Raw genomic sequence first — 21852 nt, 5'->3', positions numbered from 1 at the left:
TTCCTTATAATGGGAATCTCAATGTGCTTCAAAATTTTGAGAAGAAATGGTAAAATAATTAAGTTCCTCCGATGTAGTGGTTTAGAAGGTAAATTAATGGATTCAAATTTTGAAAAAATACAGGGTAGATTATTTTTAAAGGGGGCAAAAAAAGGGGAAAAAAAGAACATGTTTCTTCAAAACTTCAATGTACCTTTTATTGACATTATGATAGTTTTCAAACGAAGTAAGATTAAATTTAATTATCCTCTAATCTTTTTCAAGAAAATGCAAAGAGCACACAAAGGAATGTATTTTAACCTCGTAGCTGTCTTGAGTCTTATGTAGTTATCAAGACAAAGCAAGAATGGATGGGCAAATCGAACACTAACACATGGCACTCCCTTGAGCTATGAATTACCACATTAAGTGTTTCCATGAAAAAAGGACTCATAAATGTCAAGCATACTTGTCAATTTTTTTATGATTTTGAAACACTAGATGAAAAAGAAGCTGAAAGACAAACTGTGTTCTTTCAAAGGGGAGACTTGGTTCTTTTGCACAGAAGGCTTTTGAAACTTATCAATCATTCAGAAAACCTTATTTCCAAAATAGGGTGCTATTATGTTATAAAGGAAGTTTCTGTTACTGGGGTTAAATTAGTTTCTGAAAATGATCTGAATTCATGCAGTTAACTTAGTAATTATGTGCACTATTCAGGGCTAGCATCATGAGACATAAATGGAACAAAACTTATCTGTACATGACTCTTAACCGTGAACAGCATAACAACATCATCATTACTGGAGAACAAAAATAATTGTGGAACACAGAAATTTCAAAATCTTAATAATTAAAATTTTCTTGAGTTAATTCATCCAAACATCAAAGAAGATTAATTCATCCAAACATTGGAGGAGCACATATCCCTCTCTAGATCCACCCAAATTATCACATGAAAAGTGAAGTGATTTACAAAGATTAAGCAGGAAGTACAGCAATATAGCACAGGTGCAAGTGAATGTGGAAGGGTAAGGTGAACCCTAATGACTAGGGGTGAAATTGGTTCAGTCTGGTTGGGGTTTTGGCAAGATTACCCACTGAACCAAAGTAGTTGGTTTAAATTTTTTGTGAACCGATCCCGACCGGTTATTGGAGAACACTAAGCCGACCTCATGAAATTAAGTACGGTTTGGTCCTATAGGTGTTATCGATTTGAAAACTACAACTCTTAATACGAAATTAGGGTTCATAAAACAAATATGTATATATCAAAACAAAATCAAGGCTTCAAAAGATTAGGGTTTTTAAAAAATTTGGGCTTAAAAGGGTTTAGAGATTACCAAGGCACGGAGAAGACTGAAGAGAAACAGGGATGGCCGGACTAGTCGCCGACGAAGAAGATTGAGGAGAAAGAGGCATGGCATTACTCGCTGTCAGCGGAGAAGACTGAGGAGAAAGAGGGATACTCGGACTCGTTGCCGACGAAGAAGACTGAGAAGAAAGAGGCATGATGTAACTCCTGTTCGATAGAGAAGACCGAGGAGAAAGAGGGATGGCCTGATTCATCGTTACCGAAGAAGATTGAGAAGAAAGAGGCATTGTGTGACTCGTCATTGACGGCGAAGATTGAAGAGGCCTTGAGGGTTCCTTCAATGAGACTGAGATTGAAAGTGAGATAACAAAGAGAGAAACCAGAGAGAGAGAGTCGAAGACAGACGAAGGATTTACAATAAATTGATCAAGAGGTAGAGAAAGAAGGTATATGCATAGAATTAGTATGGATGGCTGAGATTTAAAGCACTTTACATGTGGACAACCGAGATCAAAGGAATTTATTAATACTAAAAACGATCGGTTCACTCCTCTCCGGTCCAACATACATCATCTCAACCACTAAACCGAGCAAGAAAAAAATAGCAAGGGATAACCGAGTCAACCAAAACTATTTGGAAAATTGACCAAAATTGTAAAATTGACTTGTTTGGTTCATTCCATTAAAGTTTCACCCCTACTAAATACTCTTTTTCTTTCCAATATTAACAAAGATGGTGCTCATCAAGCTATGTGTTACCTTGTTTTCTCTTCTCTACTTCTTTTATGTAACAAACCAAGTTATCTCACTAAACTTAGAAATATCATTAGTGGAATAGCAATTTCTCATCAACCCTAAGGGGTTGGCTTGGTGGCAAGGACTTGGGTCTTGGGAGTGTGCTCCCTCCAAAGTTTAGAGATCAAAACCTCTTAGGTGCTAATAATTCTATAAGGCCATTGGACTGGAGGGAAACCCTTGAATTAACCGTGGTGCACTTACGAGAAACTCCTTGCCGAGGGCCTATTCACCCTTGGGGATTAGTCGGGTTTTAATCCCAACAGCCCAGTGCTAATCAAAAAAAAAAATAGCAATTTCCCATCGATCACTTCATTCAAAGAAAACAACAAATAGTCGAGACTTGGAAATATCATTAGTAAAATTGCAATTTCCCATCAATCACTTCATGTAAAGAAAACAACAAATGGTGTTGCAATAATCAAGTTGTTAATGCCTCATGATTCATGACATGATACATATGTTTCAATATAATTTAGTAAAGAATCAACATATATTGCTAATTTCTTACATTTATTTGAGGAGTTGTTTTTGTTAAGTTTATCATTACACATTTATTGACAATAAAAACAAACGCATGAAAAAGTGGGTACAAGGACAAATTAAATAAAAGCCAAAGTTAATGTTATTGAAGATAATTAAAACCACGTGATCCAAACCAACATATATTCTCATAACACACTGATGCTAAACTTAAACCCATCAAAGTTTTCTTTCACAAACAAACAAAAGAAACTAGTCTCCTAAGTCCTAATGTGTTTTGTATAACAACTAGCCAACATGACATGAAAGAGAAAGACATACCAGCATCAAATTCAATCAAGACCTAGTCCCCCAAGTCCTAGTTGGCAAATTCAAACAATAACAATATGAACAAAATTACTAATAAAGGATAAGATTTAAGGAACTAATTTATTCCTTAGTAAATTTTAGTGAAGTTAAATAAACCAACACATGCTATATTCAAATATAAGCAAAAGAGGTCAAGAAGGGCTTCAACTAATCTATTAAAAAGTAATTATTTTTCTCGATTTTGCAAAAAGCCAATGCTTTTGTAGGTACATGGGACCACATGGCCACATGGAAAGCCACAATTGGTGCCACATCATCTTCTCCTTGGGCCTTGATTCCAAGTGCAACCAATGGGTATTCATGTGTTAATTTTTATTTACTCCCTTCATCCCAAAATAATAGTCCCTTTTGAAGAATCCAACTTTTTTTAATAGTACAATTATTACATTTTAAAAATATTAATTTTCCAAAATTACCCTTTGATAGTACATTTTTTTTTTAAATATCAATTGTCATAATTATACTTTTTGTGTTATTAATGAATTTAAAAGAAGGGAAAAATAGTAAATTCATATTATTTTATTCCTTGATTTTTGAAAAAAAACTAATATTTTTTGACAACGAAAAATAGAATAAAGGACTAATATTTTGGGATAGAGAGAGTATTTTTTTTTTTTATGGGCACCGGGGTATTTGAATCAAAATCTGACTAATCCCTAGGAGTGCACAAGCTTTCGGCAAGGAGTTTCCCACAAGTGCACCACAGTTAATTCAAAGATTTTCTCCCAGTCCGATTGCCCCAAGGATTTACATGTGTTAATTTTCTCTCCAAACTCCATGATAAAGCTCTCTTAATTGAACCTAATATACACGGTGTCTTAGTTTCAAGCCAACTTCTAGCAGGAATCTCCAAAGAGCTCCCCACGTACTCTTGATCTTCTCTCCCTTGCTCAAGTGAATTCCCCACCTGAATGCACCCATCTCCACTTGCATCAATACACTCAAATCTCCCTCATCTTGATCAAGCATACTTCTCATGATCTACACATGGTTGTCCAAAGGCACCCCCAATCCAGCTAAACTAGCCAATGTGAAGAACAAGGCTTACAAAGCCCCTCGAGTTGGTGTCATAAATTGATGGCCCTTGAACAGCTCTATTGCCCTTGCAAGCTGCAAGTGGTCATTAGGGTGTTGTGGCTTGATGACTAGAGTTAAGAGGTGGCTTGTCTCATTCTCCACCCAGACCAATCCTAGGGAGAAATCTCTACGAGAAGACAACATCAGATCATGACAAAGACACCTAGCATGCTTCATACTTCCTTGTACCTCAAGAGTACGCTCAATTAACATCTCCATGCAAACCAACATTCTCATCTCCATCTCTCCAACCGTAGAAGTTGATGTGATGTGGTCTGTAGGGAAAATAATAACCGTATCATTTGCTATTGTAAGTTTGTACAAGAGTTATTTTGGTAATTCACAAAAACGTTATTTTGGCAATTTCATATTTTAGAGTTTTGAAGGGTCTGTAAATAGAACTCAATTAGGTTAGTCGAGATGAGACCAAGATACAATAAACGTTTGAGTTTGTTAGAGCTACGACTCCATTTATCCTTCCCCCTCCAACATTCTACTATCTGTAGATTCAAGCTCCCTAGTGAACTATAGGGTTTTCCCCATTTTGTCTCCCCTCTATTCTCCATGTGGATTCAAAACCCTAATGGACTCTCTCTCTCTCTCTCTCTCTCAATCCAACGTATATATCCATGTATATATCCATATATATATATATATATGTCAGAGGCTCCAGTTCACTCCATTACCCACAAACAACTTTCAGTGAATTTGATATACAAAAACATTATAAGGGTTCCACTGTCATTTCTCTATACACACCACATTATACACAGATATATATATATATATGTATGTATGTATGTATCTATATAGATACACACAAATGGGAAATCAATAAGAGAGAGAGAGAGAAGATTCACCGGAAGCAACCGCAGGCGGGGGCGGCGGAGTAGTCGGAGCAGGGGTGATTGTTGGCGGTTGCGACGGAGGGATTGATTGCCAACCAGGTGGAGGTCCATCATCATCGTCCTCTTCTTCTTTTTTTACAGCCATTTGTGTCCATCCTGGTGGAGGTCCATCATCATCATCGTCTTCTTCTTCTTCTTCTGGTTCGGTTTTTGCAGGGAGGGTTGAAATTGAAGGCCAACCAGGTGGAGGTCCATCATCGTCTCCTGCTTCGAGTTCTTCCCCTGTGTCCTGCTGCTGCGAGTCTCTCTCCTTCGCCATTTCCCTCTCTCTCTCTCTCTCTCTTGCTGCTGCCAGACTGCAGACACGCAGACACTCCTACTTAAATAATTGAGTAAATTACACTTACACCCCTGAGGTTTTCCTTTATTTCAGATTTCCCCTCGACATTTCGAAAATTACACTGCCACTCCTTGCAGTTTTCGAAAGAGAAAGGAAAAGTGTGAATAAAATAAGGGCAAATTACAAACACCTCCCTCGAGGTTTTGTAAAAATACAGATTCCCCCCTGACGTTTGAGAAATTACATCCCATCCCCTGAGGTTTATATTTTCATAACAAATTGCCCCCTGAGGTTTTTATTTTCATACAGATTCCCCCCTAATTTTTTCTAATTTGTTATGAAAATTTGACTCTCAGGGGGCAATTTGTAATTTCTCAAACCTCAGAGGGGGAATTTGTATTTTCACCAAACCTCAAGGGGGTGTTTGTAATTTGCCCATAAAATAATCTATCTTTTTCCTTTCTATTTTCAAATTCCTTTTTAAATAATTTATCTTTTTCTTTTTTCTTTTCAAATTTCTTTCTAAATCTATAAACCAAACATAATCTTAGGTGACATAACGATTCTATATGACATCAGAAATAAAAATTAACAACTTAACAATCTTAACCTCAAATTTAAACGGAAACCCATTTCAAATTACCCATTTTACTATACTTGTTTGTAAATCCTAATGTCAAAGCTAAAGAGAGAAAGAGGAGAAAAATATTAAAGAAGAGATGGGAGGAAAGTGGTGGGTCACAATGGTATTAAGCGATGAAAGGTGACAATGTTAGTAATGAAACGTTGGTAATGAGTATTGAGAAAAACAAGAGATTGAAGATAATATGATAAATTCATATTACTAGTTAAAGGTAATAAGGTCATTTTATTTTTTTCATTAATGGTGTTAACTGACAAACTAACATGGTGGTCATTGTAATTTCTAAAATTTTAAAAATTTTACATTATAAACAGACTTTAGGGGTGTAGGCGTAATTTTCCCCTAATAATTACTAGGCAAATAAAATGTTGTACAAACTAATTACTTTTATAAATTTTCTTAAGGTTAATTTTGATGTAAGCTTACTTTGATTGTTTCACTTTTAATTGTGACAATTAATTCTTTACGCTTTAAATCAAGTTGTAATGTCACATTTCCGTCCATCCATGAAGCATGACATTAACAAAAATTAAAAGGGTCCCAAATTAAAATTTTAGTGAAAATATGAGTAAAATGAGATTGTGATGAAAGTATAAAGACGCTAATAAGATGAAAAAAAAGTGTCATTTTAATTCACATGAAAAAAAATCGTTAGTTTTATTAAGAACAAATAGACAAGAGGCTAACTTCACTTGAAAATGTAGAACTTAATTGTCACAATTAAAAGCGAAAAAGCCAAAGTAAAATTATTATAAATGTATAAGAGTACTAAGTGCAATTCATCCATTTTCTTAATGTGTCATATGATAATAACATTTTAGAAAAAAATTTATTTTTAATAATGTGATAAGTGACACTTCAATAAATAAAAATTATAAAATTTTGCCAATTTATCTAATATTATTTAAGGATTCTTTTTCTTTTAAAACATTTGTTTCATTTAAACTACAACAAATAGCAAGCAATATTATGAGTCCCCTCGTAGTTGGGTTTATTCTTCGAATTTGGATCATCGGCCGCCCTACCCGGCAGCCCCCGAAACGACGTCGTTTTGGGGTTTTTTTTTTTTTTTTTTTTCTTCTTCTTCCTTCTTGTTTTCTGTCTCTCTCTCTTCGATGATCCAAAACCAGAGGGGAAGGAAGGGGAGGGGGAGGTCCGATCGTCGCCGTCGCAGCTCGTCGCCTCGCCGCCAGCCGTCGCAGCATTGCCGCACCGCCGTCTCCTCCGCCTCCTCCTCCTCCTCCTCCTCCTCCTCCTCCCCCACTGGTTATGGCCCCCTCCAGTCCGGCCCACCGGCGGCTCTTCTTCCCCTCCCCTCCCCTCCCCTCTGGTTCTGTCGAGCTCGACGAGGAAGAAGAAAAGAAAAAAAATCAAAAAACCCCCAAAACGGGGCTGATGGAACGGCTGCCGAAAACGGCGGCCGAGGATCCTTGCTCTTATTCTTCCATATATGAGTTCTATGATTTGGAGAAAAGTTTCTCTCCGGTCCATTTACAGATCGAAGGGTACTATTGGCTTAAGGTAGACTTTATTCCAGGCTCACTTTAATTATCCAAACCATTAAATATATGGTATGGTGTTCGTTGAGTACATTATCCATGTAAAAAATCATATTGATCGGATATTGATAACTACTTAATTATATTACATTTGTGTCAATAATTTATTTTAACATTATACTTTTCATTGACACAAACGTAATCTGATCAAGTGACTATTGATATCCGATCAATGTAATTTTTTACAAAAAATATTGTAGTTGACAAGCCATACACCTTGAATAATTCAGATCATTAAAATGGACATGAAGTAGAGCCCATTGTAAGCTAACAACACCCTTCAATCTGATATCAAATTGGAGATAAGCATCATCCTGATTTAAACCCCCTGACTACTTCACTCTTTCCCTAATTGTATTAAAAGTTATTTAGAATGAAATGTCAACTTTTATTAAAAATAATGATTACAAGTAAAAGATATTAAAAAACAGAAATATGTAATTCATCCTCCAACATAAGTCTGGCTACAAGAAGAGAGATAATGTAAAGGATTTTTGGCACCTACATCCATCAAACAAAAATATTTGATATATAGCTCGAATTTGTGTGTTTTGAATGGCTCGAATATATCAAAAAAACATCGTTTTGAGACATTCGAGCTATTTAAGCCATGAAAATTTGGACTACCAAACATTGTTATCCATCAAATATTTCAAATTTATCTCTATATATTTGCTCAGCAAACCATAGCTTTTTGTTTATATGTTCAGAAAATTTAATTTCTTTTGGTTGGAATGAAACTTCGAGCACGTAGTCTTGATATTCAAGGTTGAGGTCATTTATTTTTAAAAATTAAAAATTGAGTATTCAAATCATTAGTTTAATTTTTATTTTTTTTTAATAATCCCAAGATTTATTATTTTGAAAGTCCAAAAGACAAAATAATTTAAAAATCTCATATTATCTCTATATATTTGTCTATTTATTCAATGTCTACTTATCTGTTCACATCATCTATCTGTTCTTATTAAATATTTTGTCAATCTATCTATTTAAATGCCATCTATCTATCTACGTAATTATTTATGTGTCACTTATTTGTCTACTTAATCTATTTATTGTCCATATCACTACCACTACTAGTCACCGCTGCCAATGACCATTGCTAGTGACTTTTTTGGCCATTGTTCTGGTGACAGTAATGGTCCGGCGATGATCTAGCAATAGTAAGATTAAAATGAGAAAAAAGTCTTCAAAATAATAATTTGTCAGTCTGACCAAATAATTTCATTACTCATATTCTTATCTTCATAAAAAATCAATCATTTAATCAAATGTCTTATCCCATAGAAATGAACTTAGCACTAATTATCCCATAAAAATTTGAGATGCAAGGTCCACCCACTAATTTTTTGGTACTACAAAATTCAATTTCGAGATCTAAAAGATACTAAAAATTTGAAATCTTTCACTTTTTTTAAAATTTGATATGCAAGGTCCACTTACTAATTTTCTACCAGGTATTCCCATTAAATAATAAATAAAAAAAAATTCTACCAAGAATTTCTCTCTTAAAAAAATTTTATGATACACAATCTTCCGGGATGTATATTTTATGTCACTTAACATACACCTTTTATATATTATATTTGCCTAGTACCATGAACATGCCTATGGCTATACTTTAAATATGTAAAATTTTATATATTGTACTTTCATAACCTTATATGGATTTTCTATCTAAAATTTCAAAACGCTGGAAATAGGAGAGATTGTTTGGTAATTTTGGAGCAATATTTCACATTATTCTTATTTATATTCTGTTACTTGTTCTTTTATCTCTCAAAGTCAACAAATAGAAAAAGGGATAAATTACACGTAGCTCTCTTAAAATTTGAAAAAGAATTGGTTCCATATTTCTTACATAATTACATTAATTTCTTTTAAAATTTTAATTCACATAATAATTAGGTTATTTTTTATTAATAATTTTTTAGGTGCATGAATGAAAAAAATATTATTGTCATTTCTTTTACTAAAATGTATATTTATCTTTGTATTTTCATGTTTATTTAACTAGCCTATCACACGTGCTATGCATGGAATAATTATAGATATTTATATTTGTTTTAGATTTTTTTTAATATATAAATTATGTTTTTTAAGATTTTTTTATAAAAATAATTTTACAATCTTATTATTAACCATAGTGAATGGGAGAAGTTGAAAAGGGTATTGCAGTAACTATGCATGGATTGTATCTAATGGGGGATTTTAAATGCTGATTAGAAAATTTTGACTAAATCAATAAATGTAGGCATGTGAAAAGACTTGTAGATTGAAAAAAGTTAACAAATGCTGATGAGGAGATTTTGACCAAATTAATAAATATTGAGGCTTTTTTTTAAATAAAAAAATTAAGAAATTTATATTGGAATATTGGAGCTTCCACAAGGCTTAGGGTTAGAAACCCTTTTTTCCTTAATAGATACTAGCATATCACCCGTGCTATGCACGGATTATGTTAACAATTATCTATATATGTGAATTGTGATTTTTAAATGTTTTCTTTTTCATTTTATTTTAAATGTCTTTTTTTTCCCTTTTTATATTATATTAAAGTTTAATATTTTGATAAGAATCATATGTGTTGGACTTTTCAAGATTTTTTTTTTATATTTGTTTTTAATGCATTAAAGTGTTATTATGAGGAATAATAATCATACGTGTTTGGACTTTTTAAGGAATTCATATGTGTTGGATTTCAAAAAAAAAATTTATACTTGTTCTTAATGCATTAAAGTGTTATTATGAGGGTAAGACTTGGAAGTTGGGAGAAGTTAACAAATGCTAAGATTTTTTTTTTTTAAATCAAAAAATTAAAAAATTTAGATTGGGAGATTAGAACTCCCACAATACTTGGGGTTAAAAACCCCATTTTACTTAATATATAGTATAGATTTGGATAGATAGATAGATATACCTTTTATTTTTATTTTTATTTTTATTTTTATTTTTATTTTTATTTTTATTTTTGTGTGATTTCTATTCGGGTATTTTTTTTTCAATTTATTTAAGATGGAGTTGTGGGTATCTTTTTTTTTAAAATTTAATTTATCAGTGGTTTCCATTTATTTTTAATTATTATTATTTAGGTAAATTATGATGTGAGTTAGATATGTGATAGATATGTGAGTTTTATTTATTTAAAGTTTATCTAATATAATATATAAAATATAGGTAGATATCTATAAAGATTTTAATATTTAAAGATATGTGATAGATATGTGGGTATCTTTAAAGATTTTTTTTTTAGTTTTTTAGTTTTTTTTTGTTATGTTATAATATAATATATAAAATATAGGTAGATGTCTACAACTTTAATAAAAAATGTTATCTGATTTTTTGGGGAACAGAAAAGGAATGCAAGTTTTAATATTTTTTTTTGAAAATTTGTGAGAGAGATTAGGAGGGAGAGATTATGAAATATTTTTGTTATTAAATAAATAAATCAGTCAATAGTTTTTTTAATCTATTATGTAAATTCAAAATCAATAATTTTGGAAAATTGATTAATTTGTCCCATTAAGAAATTTAAAATTTTGATAGATATACATAATAAAAAATACATAATTATATTATTAAATCTTAATTCAAATTTAGATGTTATATCTTTTTGAGATCTATAGCTAAATTCTTATCTTTTTTTTTTTAATTTTTGTGTGTAACCATAGTGTATGGGAGAAATTGAAAAGTGTGTTGCAATAATTATGAGAGAAGTCAAAATGGATTGTGGGTTGGGAGAAGTCCCATTAAAAGATTTAAAATTTTGATAAATATACATAATAAAATACATAATTATATTATTAAATCCTAATTCAAATTTAGATGTTATATCTTTTTGAGATCTATAGCTAAATTCTTATCTTTTTTTATTTTTTATTTTTGTGTGTAACCATAGTCAAAATGGATTGTGGGTTGGGAGAAGTCCCATTAAGAGATTTAAAATTTTGATAAATATACATAATAAAAAATACATAATTATATTATTAAATCCTAATTCAAATTTAGATGTTATATCTTTTTGAGATCTATAGCTAAATTCTTATCTTTTTTTTTATTTTTTATTTTTGTGTGTAACCATAGTGTATGGGAGAAATTGAAAAGGGTGTTGCAATAATTATGAGAGAAGTCAAAAGGGATTGTGGGTTGGGAAAAGTCAATAAATGCTGAGGTTGGGTTGGGAGAATAAATGCTAAGTTTTTTTTTTTTAAAATCAAAAATTTAGAAAATTAGGATTAAGAGATTGGAGTTTCCACAAGCCTTGGGGTTAAAAACCCCCTTTTGCTTAATATATAGTATAGACTAGCATATCACCCGTGCTATGCACGGATTGTCAGGGATGGCAATTTGAAACCGGCCCGACGGGGATCCCCGATCCCGACACTGATTTAAGCGGTTTTTCCCCAAAAAATACCCCCGACAGGGAGAAGACGGTATCTGAAAATCAATCCCCGGTCTGTTTCGGGCCGGGGACGGTGATCAGTGTTTAAGCCTCGGCCCGGCCAGATCCCTGGCCCAGTCCCCGTCCCCGAATTTCCCTGAAGTAGAATTACTTTTATACCCCTTATATATATATATATATATATATAAAACCAACTCTTTCACTGTATCACACGAATTTCCCCGAATTTCCCCGTGTATCACATTTCAAGCTGGAAAGGTGGGGGACACTATCACATAAAATAGTTGTAAGAAAATTTTCAACTCTCTCACTCTCTCATTTCAACTCTTTCTCTCTCTCTCTCGTTGTTCTCTCTGGCCTCGACCCCCCCTCTCTCTCACCGACGGCGACATCACCACCGCTGCTGGCCCCGACCCCCCTCTCTCTCTCACTCTCTCTCTATCCTCTACTCTCTCTCCGTCTCCGCAGCACAGCCACCACTGTCCGCGAAGCCGGCGTTGCTGTCCACCTCGCACCGCCGCTTCACCTCTGTCGACTCCGCCGTCCCTTCCACCTCCGTCGCTGCCCTCTCTCTTCCTGTCCGTCGAGTCACCGTCGTCGCCGTTACACAGAGATCTCAGATCTGTGATTATACTATAGATCTGGGTAATTATCTATAGATCTGATTTCATTTATAATTTCTATAGATCTGTATACATGTAAATTTCATTTATAATTTCTATCTATTGTAGAAAATAAGAAAATACTATAGATCTGTATGTGTTTTGTGTATCTGTGTGTGTTTTGTGTTTTGAATGTTGAAACAGATTTGGATCGGGGGAGTTTCGGGGTCGGGGAAACCCGATCCCCGTTGGGGGCGGGGATGGGGACAGTCATAGGTTCCCCGTCGGGGATCGGGGCCGGGGCCGAGGCCGGGGATATTTTCACCATCGGGGATCGGGGATCGGGGACGGGGAGGGTGATCCCCGGCCCCGCCCCGCCCCGCCCCGTTGCCATTCCTACAGATTATGTTTATAATTATTTATTTATGTGAATTGCGATTTTTAAATGTCTTCTTTTTTTTCTTTTTTATATTATATTAAAGTTTAATATTTTGATAATAATCATATGTGTTAGACTTTTCAAGGAATTAAATGTCTTTTTTTTATTATATTATATTAAAGTTTAATATTTTGATAATAATCATATGTGTTGGACTTTTCAAGAAATTTTTTTTATACTTGTTCTTAATGCATTAAAGTGTTATTATGAGAGATAATAATCATATGTGTTGGGACTTTTCAAGAAATTCATATGTGTTGGATTTCAAAGAATTTTTTTTATACTTGTTCTCAATGCATTAAAGTGTTATTATGAGGGCAAAACTTGGGGGTTGGGACAAGTTAATAAATGCTAAGGTTTTTTTTTTTTTTTAAATCAAGAAATTTAGATTGAGAGATTGGAGCTCCCACAAGGCTTGGGGTTAAAAATCCCCTTTTGCTTAATATATAGTATAGATATAGATAGAGAGATAGATAGATAGATATATCTTTTTATTTTTATTTTTGTGTGATTTCTATTCGGGTATTTTTTTTTTCAATTTATTTAAGATGGAGTTGTGGGTATCTTTTTTTTTTAATTTAATTTATCTGTGATTTCCATTTGTTTTTAATTATTATTATTTAGGTAAATTATGATGTGAGTTAGATATGTGATAGATATGTGAGTTTTATTTATTTAAAGTTTATTTAGATAAACTTTAAAGTTTTTTTTTTAGTTTTTTAGTTTTTTTTGTTATGTTATAATATAATATATAAAATATAGGTAGATATCTACAACTTTAATAAAAAATATTATCTGATTTTTTGGGGAAGAGAAAAGGAATGCAAGTTTTAATATTATTTTTTTTTTTTTTGAAAATTTTTGAGAGAGATTAGGAAATATTTTTGTTATTAAATAAATAAATCAGTCAATAGTTTTTTTAATCTATTTTCTAAATTAAAAATCAATAATTTTGGAAAATTGATTAATTTGTCCCATTAAGTGATTTAAAATTTTGATAGATATACATAATAAAAAATACATAATTATATTATTAAATTATAATTCAAATTTAGATGTTATATCTTTTTGAGATCTATAGCTAAATTCTTATCTTATCTTTTTTTTTTTGTGTGTGTGTCACTATAGTGTATGGGAGAAATTGAAAATAGTGTTACAATAATTATGAGAGAAGTCAAAAGGGATTGTGGGTTGGGAGAAGTCAATAAATGATGAGGTTAGGTTGGGAGAAGTCAATAAATGCTGAGGTTTTTTTTTTTTTTTTCAATCAAAAATTTAGAAAATTAGGATTAGGAGATTTGAGCTCCTACAAGCCTTAGGGTTAAAAATCCCCTTTTGTTTAATAAATAGTATAGATTTTGCTTAATATATAGTATAGATAGATAGATAGATAGATAGATAGATGGATAGGTAGATATCTACAACTTTAATAAAAAATATTATTTGATTTTTTTGGAAAGAGAAAATGAATGCAAGTTTTAATATTTTTTTTTTGAAAATTTGTGAGAGAGATTAGGAGGGAGAGATTATGAAATATTTTGATTATTAAATAAATAAATCAGTCAATAGTTTTTTTTAATCTATTTTGTAAATTAAAAATCAATAATTTTGGAAAATTGATTAATTTTTCTCATTAAGTGATTTAAAATTTTGATAGATATACATAAAAAAAATTACATATATTATTAAATCATAATTCAAATTTATATGTTATATGTTTTTGAGATCTATAGTTAAATTCTTATTTTTTTAAAAATTTTTTTATGTGTAACCATAGTATATGGGAGAAATTGAAAAGAGTGTTGCAATATTTATGAGAGAAGTCAAAAGAGATTGTGGGTTGGGAGAAGTCAATAAATGCTGAGGTTGGATTGGGAGAAGTCAATAAATGCTAAGATTTTTTTTTTTTAAATCAAAAAATTAGAAAATTAGGATTAGGAGATTGGAGCTCCCACAGGCCTTGGGGTTAAAACCCCCTTTTGCTTAATATATAGTATAGACTAGCATATCACTCGTGCTATGCATGGATTGTGTTTACAATTATCTATATATGTGAATTGTGATTTAAATTTTTTTTTTTTAAATGTCTTCTTTTTTTCTTTTTTTATATTATATTAAAGTTAAATATTTTGATAATAATCATATGTGTTGGACTTTTCAAGAAATTAAATGTCTTTTTTTTATTATATTATATTAAAGTTTAATATTTTGATAATAATTATATGTGTTGAACTTTTCAAGAATTTTTTTTTTATACTTGTTCTTAATGCATTAAAGTGTTATTATGAGATATAATAATCATATGTGTTGGGACTTTTCAAAGAATTCATATGTGTTGGATTTCAAAAAAAAAAAAATTATACTTGTTCTTAATGCATTAAAGTGTTATTACGAGGGTAAGACTTGGGAGTTCGGAGAAGTTAATAAATGCTAATATTTTTTTAAAATCAAAAAATTAAGAAATTTAGATTGAGAGATTGGAGCTCCCACAAAGTTTAGGGTTAAAAACCCATTTTTGCTTAATATATAGTACTAGCATATCACCCATACTATGCATGGATTGTATTTACAATTATCTATATATGTGAATTGTGATTTTTAATTTTTTTTTAAATCTCTTCTCCTTTTTTTTTCCTTTTTTATATTATATTAAAGTTTAATATTTTGATAATAATCATATGTGTTGGACTTTTCAATGAATTAAATGTCTTTTTTTTAATTATATTATATTAAAGTTTAATATTTTGATAATAGTCATATGTATTGAACTTTTCAAGAAATTTTTTTTATGCTTGTTCTTAATGCATTAAAGTGTTACGATGAGGGATAATAATCATATGTGTTAGGACTTTTCAAAGAATTCATATGTGTTGGATTTCAAATAATTTTTTTTATGCTTGTTCTTAATGCATTAAAGTGTTATTATGAGGGTAAGACTTGGGAGTTGGAAGAAGTTAATAAATGCTAAGATTTTTTTTTTAAATAAAAAAATCAGGAAATTTAGATTAAGAGATTGGAGCTCCCACAAAGTTTAGGGTTAAAAACCCAATTTTGCTTAATATATAGTACTAGCATATCACTCGTGCTATGCGCGGATTGTGTTTACAATTATCTATGTATGTGAATTGTGATTTTTAAATGTTTTTTTTATTTATTTTTTGAATGTCTTCTTTTTTTTTTCTTTCTATACTATATATTAAGCAAAAGGGGGTTTTTAACCCCAAGGCTTGTGAGAGCTCCAATCTCCCAATCTAAATTTCTTGATTTTTTGATTTAAAATAAAAAAAATTAGCATTTATTAACTTCTCCCAACTCTCAAGTCTTATCCTCATAATAACACTTTAATGCATTAAGAACAAGCATAAAAAAAATTCTTTGAAATCCAACACATATGAATTCTTTGAAAAGTCCCAACATATATGATTATTATCCCTCATAATAACATTTTAATGCATTAAGAACAAGCATAAAAAAAATTTCTTAAAAAGTCTAACACATATGATTATTATCAAAATATTAAACTTCAATATAATATAATAAAAAAAAATACATTTAATTCCTTGAAAAGTCCAACACATATGATTATTATCAAAATATTAAACTTTAATATAATATAAAAAAGGAAAAAAAGAAGACATTTATAAAAAAAAATTTAAAAATCATAATTCACATATATACATATGATTATTGTCAAAATATTAAACTTTAATATAATATAATAATAAAAAAAAGACATTTAATTCCTTGAAAAGTCCAACATATATGATTATTATCAAAATATTAAACTTTAATATAATATAAAAAGGGAAAAAAAAGAAGACATTTAAAAAAAAAATTTAAAAATCACAATTCACATATATAGATTATTATAAACACAATCCGTGCATAGCACGGCTGATATGCTAGTTTTATATTATATTAAAGTTTAATATTTTGATAATAATCATATGTATTGAACTTTTTAAGGAATTAAATGTCTTTTTTTATTATTATATTATATTAAAGTTTAATATTTTGATAATAATCACATGTGTTGAACTTTTCAAGAAATCTTTTTTCAAAAATGCTAGAGGCCCCAAAAATTCTACCAAAAGTTTTACCAAATGTCTCACATGGGTGTGGGACCCACCCATGTGAGACATTTGGTAAAACTTTTGGTAGAATATTTGGGGTCTTTAGCATTACTCATCTTTTTTATGCTTGTTCTTAATGCATTAAAGTGTTATTATGAGAGATAATAATCATATGTGTTAGGACTTTTCAAGGAATTCATATGTTTTGGATTTCAAAGAATTGTTTTTATGCTTGTTCTTAATGCATTAAAGTGTTATTATGATGGTAAGACTTGGGAGAAGTTAATAAATACTAAGATTTTTTAAAAAAATCAAAAAATCAGGAAATTTAGATTGGGATATTAGAGCTCCCACAAGACTTGGGGTTAAAAACTCCCTTTTGCTTAATATATAGTATAGATAGATATAGACTAGTGGCAACCCGTGCTATGCACGAGACTTTATAAATTAAAAAAAAAAAATCATTATAATTATGTTGAAGTAATTTAATATTTTATCTTGCGGTATACATGAAATTAATAAGTTAACTTTTATGTTTATAACTTTTTAAATTATTAATTTAAAATATATATATATATATATATATATAAATATATTTAGTGCAATTTTGATAATTTGTATTAAAAAAAGTTAAACCTGATTAAATAAGATTAACTGAGTTATGACATACATCTTCTTATTATGAAAATATACAAATTTAAAAGTTATAATTAAAACAAATATATAATTTTATTATTAAATATGAAGTGAAGTGATATTTAATAATAATTAACATGATGTTTTTATTATTAATCCAATAATTTAAGTTACATTTATTTTGATTTCAATTTTATAACTAAAAATATAATACACACACCGATTTCAATTCTTTATGAATAAGAATGTTTCAAAATATTTTTAAACTTTCATCATTTTCTTTTAATTTTTTTTTATCTAATTTGATTTTAAATTTGAATAAAAATTTTGATTTGATATGAATAACTTTAACTTTTTCATTAAATTTTTATCAAATTTTAAAAGAATTTTCATTTTATCCCATTTTTTTTTTCTTTTCACCAATTTTGATGGAAAAACAATAATTTTTAATATTTCATCTTTTTAAATTTTTATCAAATTATAATTTGAAAAAATATATATATTAAGGGTTAAAGATTCTCTTAATTGGAATTATAGTGAAGTAGCATCTTGAAATAGTCAAAGTTTAAGTATGTGGTTGGTTGAAATGTATAATTTAATTAATTCTCTTCTCATATTTGTATAAAAATTGACACTTATAACTACATCATTATAAGTTGGATTATGAAAAAAAATTTGGGGTGTCAAACATTTTTCATTTGTAAATATCCTACATATTAAAAAATGAAAAAAAAAATGTGTAGCTTTTTTATATGTGTTTATCAGTTTTGTTTGATGGACATAAACAATTGATGTTTCAATTTAAAAAAATTAAAAGGTAAAAAAAATAGATTGGGTTTTTTAGAGATAAAAAAAACCACCTAACTCTTCTATATACTATCAAGATGGACTATTTCAATTTAAAAAAATAAAAAGTAAAAAAAAAATATATATATATATAGGGTTTTTCAGAGATAAAAGAAACAATCTATCTCTTCTATATACTATTAAGATGGATTATTTTAATTACATAAAAAAATATAAATTATATTTAGATATTATCCCTATATATTATGCTATTATATACAACAACAATGATTTAGACCACTAAAAAATACATCACTAATAGCACTTATGCATTGGGAATGGCAAAAAAAAAATATAAATAAAAAAACAAAAACAAGGCATAAAAAGTGGGGTGGGCCCACTAACACATCATTAGTGCTCCCCCTAGTGCTCCATTTTTAGTGCTCCCAAGCATTTTTCTATATACAACTATAGTTGTAACAAATTAACTATAGAAAAATGTTACAAACCCCATTTTCACTCTCACCCCCTTTGACCCCCTTTCCATCCCATTGGCCAGGTTTATTTATTTATTTATTTAGGCCTCGTTGGGGACTGACTATTTTAGCCAAAAAGTCAAAAAGCCAACTAAAACTAGTCACATCACCTTTCTACTTTTCTGCACATCTTTTCGTAAAAAGCCAAAAAGTTATTAAAATAGCCTGTTCCCAAACGAGGCCTTATTTTCCTCCTCCAATCACCACCCGCTACGTGTGTGGGGGGTGGTGGGGGTGGTGATTGGAGAGAGTCTCTATCAATGTTGTTAACTATAATATATATGAAAAGTTAGATTAAGCTTTCATTATCAATTAATTGAATTATCATTAACAAACTAACAAATAGCAGTAATGGTTTAATGAGATAGAAAGAGAATAAAAATAAAGAACACAGTGATATTTAAAAGTTTTAAATTTACTTTGTTATACAAAAATTTAATATTATAGGAAAAGTTTAAATTCTCAATAAATTTTCACATTTTTTATAAAATAAAATGACAAAAAACATAAAAAATTTCATACCCATTTTTTTAACTTCAATTTTATGGTCTTCACTGAAAAAAATAAAATCTGATCAAAATCTTTGACATGGAACAGACATAAATACTTCGATTGCAACTATAATCACTAATAATTCTTTTCTACAATACAAACCTATAAACAAACACATAAACTTCACTAAAACCCAAACCAACAGTAGATAAAGAGAATCACACAGAAAAAAAATATAATAAATAAATTTACAAAGTGTGAAAATGTTACATCCAACAACTTAAACCTCACCTAACCCAATCCATTAGCTCCTTTGCCAATGCTCGCAAAGATTAGGAGTTAAGATGACTAATCAGATCATTCTTTAAATAAGACTTGAAAATTGATTAATTTGTCTCATTAAGTGATTTAAAAATTTGATATATGTACATCGAAAAAATAGATAATTATATTATTAAATCATAATTCAAATGTAGATATTGTCATATTTTTTTTAGATCTATATCTAAATTCTTATCTTTTTTATTTTTGTAGGGTTTCTATTCGGGTTTTTTTTTCTCTTCAATTTATTTAAGATGGAGTTGTGGGTATCTATTTTTTTTTAATTTAATTTATTTGTAGTTTCTATTTGTATTTAATTATTATTATTTAGGTAAGTTATGATGTGAGTTAAATATGTAATAAACATGTGAGTTTTATTGATTTAAAGTATAATGGTGGGAGATATTTTCAAATTAGATTTGTTTAGATAAATTTTAAAGATTTTTAAAATTTAAAATTGGATATTGAGATGCAAAAGAAAAATTTTAATTGAATAAATAAAAATCTAATTTATTAATTTTATCTGTTTGTATATCTGATTTTTAGTTTTTTTTTTATGTTATAATATAATATATAAGATAGCGATATAGATAGCTACAATTTTCATAAAAAATGTTATCTGATTTTTTTGGGAAGAGAGAAAGAATGCAAGTTTTAATATATTTTTTTTGGATCTATATCTAAATTCTTTATTTTTATTTTTATTTTTGTGTGGTTTCTATTGGGGGGTTTTTTTTTAATTTATTTTAGATGGAGTTGTGGGTATTTATTTTTTTTTTAATTTAATTTATCTGTGATTTCTATTTGTTTTTAATTGTTATTATTTAGGTAAGTTATGATGTGAGTTAGATATGTGATAGACATGTGAGTTTTATTGATTTAAAGTATAATTGTGGGAAATATTTTCAAATTAGATTTGTTTAGATAAACTCGAAAGATTTTTTTTTTAGTTTTTTTTTTTGTTATGTTATAATATAATATATCAGATATAGATAGATATCTACAACTTTAATAAAAAAATATTATTTGATTTTCAAGGAAATAGGGAAGGAATGCAAGTTTTAATATTTTTTTTTGAAAATCGGTGAGAAAGATTAAGATAGAGAGATTATGAAATATTTTTGTTATTAAATAAATAAATCAGTCAATAGTTTTTTAATCTGTCTTGTAAATTAAAAGATCAATTATTTTAGAAAATTGATTAACTTGTCTCATTAAGTGATTTGAAATTTTGATAAATATAGATCAAAAAATAGATAATTATATTACTAAATCATAATTCAAATTTAGATGTTGTTATATCTTTTCGAGATCCATAACTAAATTCTTATCTTCTTTATTTTTGTGTGTAATCATAGTGTATGGAAGAAATTGAAAAAGGTGCTGCAATAATATTTTTCTAATGCTATCTAACAAAAATCATATTTTTCTCATAATAAGAAATAATTGAAAAAAAGAACCATTAAAATAGTAAACAAAAAGATTATTTTGAACCATTGAATAAACTATAATAATATTTTTCTTTTTGTGAGTGTTTATGTTTATCTTACTTCAATCATATTAAAAGAATCCAATTATAAACAAAAGGAGATAATTTCAATTATACAAATCACAAATTTTTTAATGCTATCTAACTACAATCATATTTTTCTCATAATAAAAAAAATAATTGAAAAAAAGAACCATTAAAATAGTAAATAAAAAGATTATTTAGAACTATTGAACAAACTACAATCACATTTTTCTTTTTGTGAGTGTTTATGTTTATCTAACTTCAATCATATTAAAAAATCAAATTATAAACAAAAGGAGATAACTTCAATCATACAAATCACAATTTTTTTAATACTATCTAATTACAATCACATTTTTCTCATAATAAAAAAAAATGAAAAAAAAACCATTAAAATTGTAAATAAAAAGATTATTTAGAAGCATTGAACAAACTATAATCATATTTCTTTTTGTGAGTGTTTATGTTTATCTCACTTCAGCCATATTAAAAAAATCCAATTATAAACAAAAGGAGATAATTTCAATCATACAAATCACAATTTTGTTAATGCTATCTAACTACAATCATATTTTTCTCATAATAAAAAAAATAATTGAAAAAAAGAACCATTAAAATAGTAAATAAAAATAATATTTAGA

The 21852-nt window shown here is 29.0% G+C and overlaps 1 protein-coding gene across 4 annotated transcripts in view; it reads right to left on the bottom strand.

Moving 5' to 3' along the window:
• LOC114313575 (uncharacterized) overlaps positions 1–5239 on the bottom strand; it is a 49103-nt gene extending 43864 nt beyond the window's left edge. The window contains exons 1-2 of one of the 4 annotated variants that reach the window (XM_082887848.1): positions 4879–5239; positions 1323–1640 (exon numbers count right to left, since the gene is read on the bottom strand). In XM_082887848.1, the coding sequence (XP_082743974.1) occupies positions 1323–1640; positions 4879–5185 (625 nt within the window). In that variant the 5' untranslated portion in view covers positions 5186–5239. The remainder of the gene's footprint in view (positions 1–1322; positions 1641–4878) is intronic. The other 3 variants (XM_028259946.2, XM_082887850.1, XM_082887849.1) reach the window with 3 other exon arrangements.
• Positions 5240–21852: the final 16613 nt, after the last annotated feature.

Source organism: Camellia sinensis, chromosome 9 (assembly GCF_055761805.1).
Source record: "Camellia sinensis isolate YWXY chromosome 9, ASM5576180v1, whole genome shotgun sequence".
Lineage (NCBI taxonomy): Eukaryota > Viridiplantae > Streptophyta > Magnoliopsida > Ericales > Theaceae > Camellia > Camellia sinensis.
This window is presented reverse-complemented; position numbering and strand designations above follow the sequence as displayed.